Source organism: Lithobates pipiens, unplaced genomic scaffold (genome assembly GCF_037356315.1).
Source record: "Lithobates pipiens isolate NorthernLeopardFrog02 unplaced genomic scaffold, aLitPip1_a1.2 Scaffold_35, whole genome shotgun sequence".
Lineage (NCBI taxonomy): Eukaryota > Metazoa > Chordata > Amphibia > Anura > Ranidae > Lithobates > Lithobates pipiens.
This window is the reverse complement of record NW_027507811.1, coordinates 16,619,349-16,631,401: the sequence shown is the minus strand read 5'-3', so window position 1 is coordinate 16,631,401 and position 12,053 is coordinate 16,619,349. Positions and strand designations below refer to the sequence as shown.

Below are 12,053 nucleotides of genomic sequence, written 5' to 3'. Positions count from 1 at the left end.
AGCCCATGTTACACTGGTGTCAGAGGCATAGAGCCCGTGTTACACTGGTGTCAGAGGTATAGAGCCCATGTTACACTGGTGTCAGAGGTATACAGCTTGTGTTATACTGATGTCAGAGGTATAGAGCCCATGTTACACTGATGTCAGAGGTATAGAGCCCATGTTACACTGGTGTCAGAGGTATAGAGCCCATGTTACACTGGTGTCAGAGGTATAGAGCCTGTGTTATACTGATGTCAGTGGTGATGACAATGGTGTCAGTATTGAAGAACTCACGTCACTGGTGTCAGTGGTGTAGAATCCACTTTACACTGGTGTCAGAGGTGTAAAGCCTGGTAAAGTGGGTTTGAGCTGGAAAGGAAAGTAATGCTTGTAATGCAGAAGGAAGAGGGAGGACGCCTGAGAAAGGAGATAAGTAAGACTGAGAACAGGACGAGGAGCAGAGCCTGGGGGAAAGATAAGTCAAAAAATGATTGAAGTGCAAGAAATAAAAGTTGTGTGTTCCTTTTTATATAAGCGATGAAGACAGTTAGAAACAGTTCCTAAACCAATGGTTGTCAACTTATGAGCTAAAGGGGGGCCTCAAATGGGCCCCTGATATCACCAAAGGGCCACACATTATGTTTTCTCTTTTATTATGTGATGTGCTGCACTGCATTATATATTTGCTCATTATCTACAAAAGGTAACCCTAATAATAGACAGAGGACTGATAACGTGCCGAGTATTTTATATGCGGTCAAAAAATGGAACAAAACTTCCACATTTTAAATGCTACTGTGCAAAATTTTTTAGGCAGGTGTGAAAAAATGCTGTAAATAAAGAATATTTTCAGAAGTAGAAGTGTTTAGTTTATTTTTATATCAATTAACAAAATGTAAAGTAAATGAACAGAAGAGAAATCCAAATCCAATCATGGATTTGGTGTGACCGCACTTTGCCTTCTTCTAGGTAGACTTGCACAACGATTTTGAAGGGACTTGGCAGGTACGGTAGGTTGTTCCAAACATCTTGGAGAACCACAGATCTTGTTTGGATGTACGCTGTCTCAAATCCTTCTGTCTCCTCATGTAATCCCAGATTTGATGATGTTGAGACCAGGGCTCTGTGGGGGGCCAAACCATCACTTCCAGGACTCCTTGTTCTTCTTTACACTGAAGATAGTTCTTAATGGCATTGGCTGTATGTTTGGGGTTTGTTATCCTGCTGCAGAATAAACTTGAAAACAATCACACACCTCCATGATGGTATGGTATACTTATCCATGATGCCATACCATCATGGAGGCGAAGTGTGAAGCATGGTGGAGGTTCCTTGCGAGTTTGGGGCTGCATTGCTGCAAATGAAGTTGGAGATTTGGTCAGGATCCAGGGGCGGACTGACAACTCATGCGGCCCCCAGGCAATAGGAGATTATGGGGCCCCCAGGCAATCAGAGATTATGGGACCACACAGTATACACAAACGCACACACACAGTATACAATCACACAGTATACACAGACATGTTTCTATTGGCTGAGAAGGTACTGGAGAGGTGGGGCAGCTATAATCTTGGGATTTTTAGACCAAAAGGATGTCGGTAAGGGACATTTCAGAGACAGATGTAAAAAAAAAAAAAACACAGATTTTTACATACTTTCCCTGGTTTTACTGAGGCTGGCAACCTTGATGGAGCCCCCTAGTGGCCCAGGGCCCTCGGGCAGTGCTCGAATGGCTGAATGGTCAGTCCGCCCCTGTCAGGATCAATGGATATCTGACTGTATTTCTCAGCATTGAGAACACCATTGATCCTGACCAAATCTCCAACTTCATTTGCAGCAATGTAGCCCCACACTTGCAAGGAACCTGCACCGTGCTTCACAGTTGGCTGCAGACACACATTATTGTACCGCTCTCCAGCTCTTCCCCCCAACAAACAACCTCCTGCTACAGCCAAATATTTCACATTTTAACTCATCAGTCCAGAGCACCTGCTGTCATTTTTCTGCACCCAGGTCCCTATGTTTTGGTGCAGAGGCCATGGAAACAAGACTAAGCGACTCAACTATGAGACTTCTTTACTGTGGAAGAAGATCTGCTGAGTAGGGTTGCCACCTGTCCGGGATTCACCAGGACAGTTCGGGTTTTGAATCGTGGGTCCAGGTTTCAGACCATCTGAAACCCGGACACAATATTCAGAATGGACTGTGGCTCCCCAAGTAATCAAGTACCACAAATGCCAAGTGCACAGGTGTGCACACGGGCCCCACCCCCATACACAGATAGGATAGAGGGCTTGATCTTCTCCTAACCCTTCCCACCCCTACCCCTCTGTTTGCCCACCTACACTCCAATCCCCAGTGTTCTGTGCCTCAGGAAAGGGATATGCGGGGTTGGAAGTTTGAAGCTCAGCAACTCAGCTCAGATACATGGTGGATGGAAGGCAGGGCCGTCTTTAATATTGATTGGACCCTGAGTAAAAATTTTCTTAGGGCCCCCCTCCCCCCCATGTATTTCGCTCTCCACCTTCTCTGAGACATACAATAAATAGCAGCTAGACTTAAAATCAGTTTACTGTATCAGATCAGGCAGCGATTGCTATTGGTTGCCAGAGGTTGCAGCATATCATTACTGTTTACTGACTGGTTGCTAGAGGTTACAGCACTCCTTAAGGCTCACTGATTAGTTGGTAGATGTTACAGCACATTTCTGCTTGTTGATTGGCTGCTAGAGGTTGCTGTACAGTAATACTGCTCACTGGTTGCTATAGGTTACAGCACATCTTCTCCTCGCTGCAGGGGGGCATGATATACCTATGAATGCTGCCTTTATTTACATATCAATACAGTTGGCCTCAGCTATTTACATATGCATGTCACTGCTATTTACATATGAATGCCAGTATTTACATGTAAACAGAGGTCTGCAGGTGAGTCATCTGTACACAACAATAGGGCAGAGCTGGGCAGCATTAGTAGCAGCACAGGACTAAAACTTCAAGGGACAAGGGAATGTAAACTGGGATAGTTGGCAAGTATTAGGCAACTGCTTTGGGCCCCACAACAATGACAGGGCCCAGGGCAGCTGCCCCTTTTGCCCTGCCTTAAAGACGGCCCTGATGGAAGGTGTCGATGCCTGAGCCTCCATCCTCGGGTGAGTGAGCTTACCATCCAATGTCTGTAACTGAAGTCCCCCCCACCCCTCCATTCTCTCTCCTGCTTCCAAGTAACACTAAGGAAAGGGGTGCTTTAAGGAACCTAATTTAAGGGGGAATGCTGGGAACTCTGATGTAAGTTGGAGGTTTGGTGAGCAGTAACTCATTTATATCAGAGTTCCCCTTTACACCAGAGTCCACAGTGTTCCCCCTTAAAAATAAAATTGCTGCATGCTGCTAAAGTGTTCGGGGTTTGGCTTGAAGAAAAGATGGCAACCCTACTGCTGAGTGAAACCTTTCCTGCACTCTGATCATGAAAAAGTAAGTTCAACCATTCAAACATTTTTTGGTGTTCAACAATTGCTCCTTGCTGAGTCAATTTTTTGGAGCAAGGCAAAAGGATGGTCAACTGTGTGACTTCTCTGGAGTGAAAGAAGGTCTACTTTCCAAGCGAAACCTTGAAAAAGGATGCTCATCCGTGTGGCTTTGTCTGGTGCGTGTATGGAGATCGAGATGCTAAGAGGGCTCCCCTTGCGGCTAAGTGCAGCGCGTTCCTGGAGTTGGGAACAGGAAGCGCGGTGCCCAAAGAAGCATGGTTGGCCAGGTGCTTGCTTACAGTCCGATGAGCTCGGCCACTGAGGGATGGCCGGAGCAGAACTCGCTGTGTTCGGATAAACAGAGAACCCAGGAGCCAGACCAGGGGGTCATACACAGATAGGTCAGTCCAGAGCATACACAGGGGCGAGCCAGGGCCCTACGCAAGCAGGGTCCAGGTACAAGCCGAAAGTCAAGCCGGGAGATCAGGAAGCAGAAGCAGAGTCCAGGAGCAGGCCAAGGGTCAAACTAGGAGACTAGGAAGCAGAAGCAGAGTCCAGGAGCAGGCCAAGGGTCAAAACTAGGAGACCAGGAAGCGAGGTCATGGCAAGCTGGGTCACAACGGGTATCGCAGATCAGGAAGCAAGGTCAAGGTACACAAGGGAGCTGAGGAGATAATCCAGCAATGTCCTATGGTCACGGGCTGGCTTAAATAGGGCCACCGGCGCCGGCATCTGTCACGCCACTTGTGCGCCAATGCCCGCGCCGATGCACGCTGATGCACAGCGCGCGTGCACGTCTCGGGACCCTCCATGGGCTTCCATGAATGTTTTCGTCAATATTGCCGGTACCGAGATGGCCATGTCCCTGACCGGCTTCTCTTGATGTGTAAGAAGAGTGAAAGATTTCCTGCACTCTGAACATGAAAAAGGACGCCCTCCCGCGTGACTTCTCTGATGTGTAAGAAAGACACCTCGGTGGAGATTTGAATTGGAGGGGAGGGGCAGGAGAGTGGTACAATAATGAGTGTCTGTGGCCAACTGTGAAGCATGGTGGAGGTTCCTTGCAAGTTCTTGGGCTGCATGAAAAAGAACCCACACCTGTTTGTTTTTTTCTGATGTGTTAGAAGGTTTTTTTTCTGGAGAGAAACCTTTTTCACATTATCAACATGAAAACGGTTGCTCACCCAGTGTGGCTTCTCAGGTGTGAAAGAAGCCTTTCTTTCCGTGTGAAACATTTCCCGCACTCTGCACACAAAAAAGGACGCTCTCCTGTATGAATTTTCTGGTGTATATGAAGGTCTCCTTTCTGAGTGAAACATTTTCCGCACTCCGTACATGAAAAAGGGCGCTCGCCCATGTGAATTCTCCGGTGTTCGGTAAGTATGCTTTTTCGAGTGAAACTTTTTCCACAGTCTGAACACGAAAAAGGACGCTCACCGGTGTGGCTTCTCTGGTGCACAATAAAGTTTCCTTTCACGCTGAAACATTTCCCGCACTCTGAACATGAAAAAGGACGCTCGCCCGTGTGACTTCTCTGATGTGTGAGAAGCCTTTCTTTCCGAGCGAAACTTTTCCCGCACTCTGGACATGAAAAAGGACGCTCACCCGTGTGTTTTCTCTGATGCGTTAGAAGGTTTTCTTTCTGAGTGAAGCATTTTCCACATTCTGAGCATGAAAACGGTTGCTCACCAGTGTGACTTCTCTGGTGTGTAAGAAGCCTTTCTTTCCGTTTGAAACATTTCCCACACTCTGCACACGAAAAAGGACGCTCTCCTAGGTGACTCCTCTGGTGTGTAAGAAAATCTCCTTTCTGAGGGAAACATTTCCCACACTCTGAACATGAAAATAGGCGCTCACTCGTGTGGGTTCTCTGGTGCACAATAAAGTTTCCTTTCACACTGAAACATTTCCCGCACTCTGGACATTGAAATGGTCGCTTACATGTTGGGGTCTCTTGTTCTACAGCTTTAGAACACAGGGATACTTTATCATCCATGTGCATATCTAAATATCTAGAAGTTCTTTGGGGATTAGATTTATGAGAAGATCTATCCACACTGTCAAGTAAGGGACATGCTTTGCTGGTAACATTATGTGATTTATCAAAGGAGTCTTCAGGATTAGAGGAGGCCAATGGTCTATTTGGACTATGGATTGCTCCTAGGGAATATTTTACAATTCCATATTCTGTGTTACAATCCAAAGACTGAATAGGATTTTCTTCTGCGGTATTCTTCTGAGGTATTCCAGACATAGCATCTGTGGGAAATACGTTTTTTTATTCATTATAAAACCACATAATTGGTCATGTTTCATGTGTCTTCTGTTGGTCAAGTGGTCAGCAGTTTCACAGAAGTATCATTACAGCAATATCAATTAGAAACCAAAACAGCTACAACACACTGGTGATGATATGTTATGGAAAAGAAATTGAAGACCTTTCTCCTCCTCATTTGTTGGGAACATGACATTACATTGAGGAATGGAGATGGACCTTTCATATGGTGTACAGTATCTCCTCCTCATTTGTTGGGAACATGACATTATATTGAGGGATGGAGATGGACCTTTCATATGGTGTACAGTATCTCCTCCTCATTTGTTGGGAACATGACGTTATATTGAGGAATGGAGATGGACCTTTCATATGGTGTACAGTAGCTCCTCCTCATTTGTTGGGAACATGACATTATATTGAGGAATGGAGATGGACCTTTTATATGGTGTACAGTATCTCCTCCTCATTGGGGACATGACGTTATATTGAGGAATATGGTGTACAGTATCTCTTCCTCATTTGTTGAGAACATTAGGTTCAGTAGCTACAGAACTGATGAATGATCTACTGTATGGATTACAATACATCCACCTTGTTTATTGGGCACATCGGGTGGTGGGGATAGGTACGTTGATGATATTTTTAAATACATTACACAATTTTTTTACTGAGAAATTCTTTGTTAGAGAAGAATAAACATTTTTCTGTCAAATAGGTTTAAGAATAGACAGAGGTGCCCAAGGCAGCCTGTAGCAGCAATCATTTATTTTAAGTGAAGTCTGTAATTCAGGACAAAGCCCAGGTAGAAATCCTAAAAGGTACTAGTACACTGCTCTTGTGCTAGAGGGTCCATACCCTCATTGGCCAGATAATCCTGGTGGAGAAGAGGTGCCCCTCTACCACCCAAGGCAACACCACTCACCCACCTCAGAGTTATGTTTTAGGTTTCCTCAAAAAAAGTAACCATGTATGTTCCCTATGAGAAAGCTCTAGCTAGATTGGAATGTCTTGGGGTGCCTGTGATACAAGTGGAACGTTATGTATGTTGCAGAGTTAAATAAACTTGAATAAAGGCTTTTTTTGACTCTCTGAGTCAGATGATTTGTGGTGATGATTGCCTGCACTGGAACATTATCTCTTGTATGACATCACAATTTGACTTACCTGACCCAATATCGATTGCGCTTTCCTCCTTTTTATTATTCATCCTCCCTCCAACCTCCTCCACAGACTGCTGGTCAGCCCTCTCGCACATCTCTTCCTCTTCAGCTTTAATATCACTTGCCAACTCACCCTAGAGCAACAGAATGATTTAAAATCTTCAAACCCTGAGCACATAAAGCTAAAAAATAACATAAATAAAATCACTTCACGCAATTTTTTTTGGCATTTCAGACGCTTTGTTCCACCTACCTGATGATGGTGGGGGATGGTCTGATCTTCCGGTGTGGAATCCCGGGAATACAGAGGATGGGGACATCTCTCTGGTGGGTTTCTATCACTGCATTGCTCCATCATAACCTCCTTGTATCCTTCTGAAAACTCCTTCATCACACCTCCCTCATCATACTTCTCTTTTATCTCTTCTTTAACAAGGATTTTACAATATTGCAGATCTGCGCTCTGTGTTTAAGAATAAAAAATAACTTCAATATTTATAAACCAATTAAAACACAGACCCAAATGTTATGTTGAGCATTCTTCTACCGGATTATGGTAAGGGATGGTGTGACCTACCTGTGTGGAATCCCGGGAATACAGAGGACGGGGACAACTCTCTGGTGGGTTCCCATTACTGGATCCATCTGTAGGAAACACACACACTGACTGAATACATTGTTTCTATGTGTTTATCAGATGATGGGGGATCTAGGTGGAGCCTCCGTACTGCTCTCTCCTTTACAATAAAGTCTCCTCTTACCCGGTGATGTGAGGGGCGGCTGATTGTCCATCATGACGTCCTTGTAGAGATCCTTGTGTCCTTCTAAATACTCCCACTCCTCCATGGAGAAATAGACAGTGACATCCTGACACCTTATAGGAACCTGACACACACAATGATACAGTCACCATCCAGACACATCCCTTGTCTGTTACTGGATAATGTCCCAGAATTCCCAGAATCCTCCTCACCTCTCCTGTCAGTATCTCAGTGATCCCCTTGGTTACTTCTAGAATCGTCCACTTGTGGTGCCTCTTAGGAGGCAGGGTGTGAAGTGAAGGTACTCCGATGGTCGTATGGTCACCAGACTTCTTGACAGGAGGGAAACTCTGTATTGAAACAGAAAAAAAAGATGTTGGGTGACCTCCCAGAATCCTCCTCAACTCTCTCCGGTCAGTAAGTAGATGATCTCCAGGGTGAGGTCCAAAATCCTCTTAGTCAAGTTTTCTTCGTCCATCTTCATTGAGGTGGTCATGTGATCTATACAGGACTCTCCTCTCTGTAGGACGGGTAATCTGAGAAATATTTGAACTTTAGGGCTATACAGCCCACGTCAATTAATCATTGTTTTTAGCCTATTATCACTGATTGTTCTGTGAATGACTGTCGCGGATCTCCAAATTTACCGATGGCGGTGATTGCTATCACCTGGAGTGCCTCTAGCTAGATATTATTATATATACTTTTTTTTTTATTATATGTGTCTAAATATTACTATATACATATGTTGCTAGAAATGATTACTTACATATTTGTAAAACATCACAGTGACTATGGAGGAAGAGGACGGACATGACGGGGGGTTACTGGGTGTAAATATAAAATAATATTTATTACCTCCTCTGCTGCCAGTTCCAGTAATGTCTCCTCTCTACTTCCTCCCGACTCACCTCTGACCCAGAACTTCCTGTTTATCTGTGCAATTACTTCCTCTTTGCTTCTAAAATCACTTCCTGTTTGTGCGGGCAATTCCGTATGGAAGAAAGTTCCACCTTGTGTGGAACAAAGGAATTGCATCTTTACGTCTGTAGTATGTAGGGGACATTATGCTTTTTCCTAGCAATCATATTCACCATGATATAATTAGTCCACCCAAAAAATAAATATTTCAATGTTTGGTGGATGCTGGAGAGTAAAAACCTAGAGTTGCCACCTCATCCCTTTAAACCCGAACACATATGAATTACATGGGTTCTGTAGCTGATTAACCACTTGCTTACTGGGCACTTAAACCCCCCTCAGTCCCAGACCAATTTTCAGCTTTCAGCGCTGATGCACTTTGAATGACAATTGCGCGGGCATACAACACTGTACCCAAATGAAATTTTTATCATTTTTTTCCCACAAATAGAGCTTTCTTTTGGTGGTATTTAGTTACAGCTTGGAGTTTTATTTTTTGCTAAACAAACAAAAAAAGATGCAAAAAAAAAAAATCATGTTTTAACCACTTGCTTACTGGGCACTTAAACCCCCCTCAGTCCCAGACCAATTTTCAGCTTTCAGCGCTGATGCACTTTGAATGACAATTGCGCGGGCATACAACACTGTACCCAAATGAAATTTTTATCATTTTTTCCCACAAATAGAGCTTTCTTTTGGTGGTATTTAGTTACAGCTCGGAGTTTTATTTTTTGCTAAACAAACAAAAAAAGATGCAAAAAAAAAAATCATGTTTTAATAGTTTGTTATAAAATTTTGCATACGGTTCATTTTTCTCCTTCATTGAAGTGCGCCGATTAGGCGGCACTGATAGGCTGCACTGGTGGGCACTGATGGGCTGCATTGGTGGGCACTGATGGGCTGCACTGGTGGGCACTGATAGGCTGCACTGGTGGGCACTGATAGGCATAGTTAAGGCGGGACTAATAGGCACAGATAAGGCGGCACCGATGGGCACAGATAAGGCGGCACTGATGGGCAAAGATGGGCACAGATAAGATGGCACGGATGGGTGGCACGGATGGGCACTGATAGGTACCACTGATAGATGGGACTGATGGGCACTGATAGGTGGCTCTGATAGGTGGCACTGATGGGCGGCACTGCTGGGCACTGATGGGCGGCACTGCTGGGCACTGATGGGTGGCACTGGGGTGCAGCACCTTTGAGGCAGATTGTGGGCACTGCTGGGTGGCACTGTGGGTGGCACTGCTGGGTGGCACTGTGGGCACTGCTGGGTGGCACTGTGGGCACTGCTGGGTGGCACTGACGGGGGGCACTTACTTTTAATAAGTGGGGCACTGCAGGGGGCAGGTGGGCACTGGCAGGGGGCAGGTGGTCGCTAGCAGGGCTGGCTGTGATCGGGACTGATGTCCCGATCACGGCCGCCGGTGATCGGCTTTTTTTTTTCTCCTCGCGCTGTCAGCGCGAGGAGGAATAATAGCGGATTACCGGCTCCGTTATATCACATGATCAGCTGTCATTGGCTGACAGCTGATCACGTGATAAGGGGTCGGGATCGACCCCTTGCACGGATCGGTGATCAGGCGAGTCTCATGGACTCGCCGATCACAGAGCGCGCCGCGCGCGCCCCTCAGGGGGCGCGCAGGCCGCTCGTACACGGGACGACGTTAATAGACGTCGTCCCGGAAAAGGAGATCCGCGCTGTAGCCGTCAATTGACTATAGCGCGGATCTCAAGTGGTTAAGGTAGTAATTAAAGCGGGGTTCCACCCTAAAGTGGAACTTCCGCTCATCGGAACCCTCCCCCCCTCCGGTGTCACAATTGGCACCTTTCAGGGGGGAGGGGGGTGCAGATACCTGTCAAAGACAGGTATTTACACCCTCTTCCGGGCATAGACTCCCACTGTCTGCTGGGACACACACGGGTCCCAGAGACAGCGCGGACAATTCCTATTGTGCTGCGTGACTCACGCATGTGCAGTAGGGAACCGGGAAGTAAAGCCGCAGTGCTTCACTTCCTGATTCCCTCACCTACAATGGTGGTGACAGCAGCCGAGAGCCGAGCGATCGATCGGCCTCGGCTGCCGGCATCGCTGGACCCTGGGACAGGTGAGTGTCCATTTATTAAAAGTCAGCAGCTGCAGTATTTGTAGCTGCTGGCTTTTAATATTTTTTTCCACAGTGAAATCCCTCTTTAATCTCACTTGGTGCCTTATCTGCATTAATTTAGCCTCAGAATGTGTTCGGGTTTAAAGGGATGAGGTGGCAACCCTACTCTGTTGGTGAGGTCTTGCCATTGAGTTCCTGAGTCTACCCTATCAGTGAGCCCATTATGAAGGGTTCCCACCACCCCATCCATCTTCATTCTTTGTCTCATAGTCCCCTCCCACCCTCCTTCCTTTCATGTTTCTTTGTCATTCATCTATCCTCCTTCTTTCCATATCTGTCAGTCACATCCCCCATCCTCTTTCCGTCCATGTCTCTCAGCCTCACTTCTGCCCTCCTTTCCTCTCACCCTTTCCCATCTCCCAGTCATCTTCTTCTTCTCTTCCTTCTGTCCATGTATCTCCAATACACTCCCATCCACCTTCCTTCTATGTCTCTCAGTCATCCTTCTATCCTCTATCATTCCATGTCTTTCAGTTATATTCCCATCCTTCCTCCTTCCATGTCCCTCAGTCACATTCATGTCCTCCCTCCTTCCATGTTTCTTGGTTAGCCTCCTTTATTCCATGTCTTTTAGTCATATTCTTGTTCGACTTCATTCCATGTCTCTCAGTGACATGACCAGGGTAGTCTAAAGGTCCCTCTTTTACCTGTTACCCATTCCACTCCAACCCCCACCCCTTTTACCACAACCCTGAATGATGAGACCACACCTTGCTTTGGAGTAAAATGGCCATAACAGCCTTTATTACCATTACTCAAACACTCCAATCAAAATATATATCTCAATATATAAATAGCCAAATATATATGTCTAACCATAACCAACATCAGGTATAACGAATAGCATATAAATAACATGCCCGGTCTGGTGATCTCTGACGGTGACCCATATTTTACCAAACAACCAACTCACTGCGGTACCCACTTCCACTTAACCAGGCCTCCAGCTGTGACCGCTCGGAGACAACTTCCGACAGTGATAACCATAAAGGTATTCCATCCAACGTTCAGGAATACACCGGAGGGACCCATAATAGCAATGGGCCCCCCACCCCTTATCAGATGACCTCTGATTTACCGCCAACCGTCAAAGACCACCAGACAAACACCGCCACAGCCCGAAAGGGTGACTCCCTTACCCTTAAGGGCCACCCCACCCCCACAAGGCCTTAGAATACCGTCTTGCAATCCCAAGGACCACCCATCAATCCCCACCTCGGCTAAGTGCCACCCCATTCCGTCCAACGCACATACCCCATCGCACGGCAGCACCCGGTGCCGAACCACGAACCCGCTATGCTGGGCCCCAAA

At 46.1% G+C, this 12,053-nt stretch overlaps 1 protein-coding gene across 1 annotated transcript in view; it reads right to left on the bottom strand.

Moving 5' to 3' along the window:
* LOC143955519 (uncharacterized) overlaps positions 1–12,053 on the bottom strand; it is a 346,177-nt gene that overhangs the window by 13,230 nt on the left and 320,894 nt on the right. Inside the window, exons 11-19 of the mRNA XM_077465552.1 lie at positions 8,509–8,705; positions 7,863–8,000; positions 7,651–7,774; positions 7,467–7,534; positions 7,143–7,352; positions 6,894–7,023; positions 4,636–5,710; positions 4,301–4,400; positions 371–446 (exon numbers count right to left, since the gene is read on the bottom strand). Of these exons, the coding sequence (XP_077321678.1) occupies positions 371–446; positions 4,301–4,400; positions 4,636–5,710; positions 6,894–7,023; positions 7,143–7,352; positions 7,467–7,534; positions 7,651–7,774; positions 7,863–8,000; positions 8,509–8,705 (2,118 nt within the window). The remainder of the gene's footprint in view (positions 1–370; positions 447–4,300; positions 4,401–4,635; positions 5,711–6,893; positions 7,024–7,142; positions 7,353–7,466; positions 7,535–7,650; positions 7,775–7,862; positions 8,001–8,508; positions 8,706–12,053) is intronic.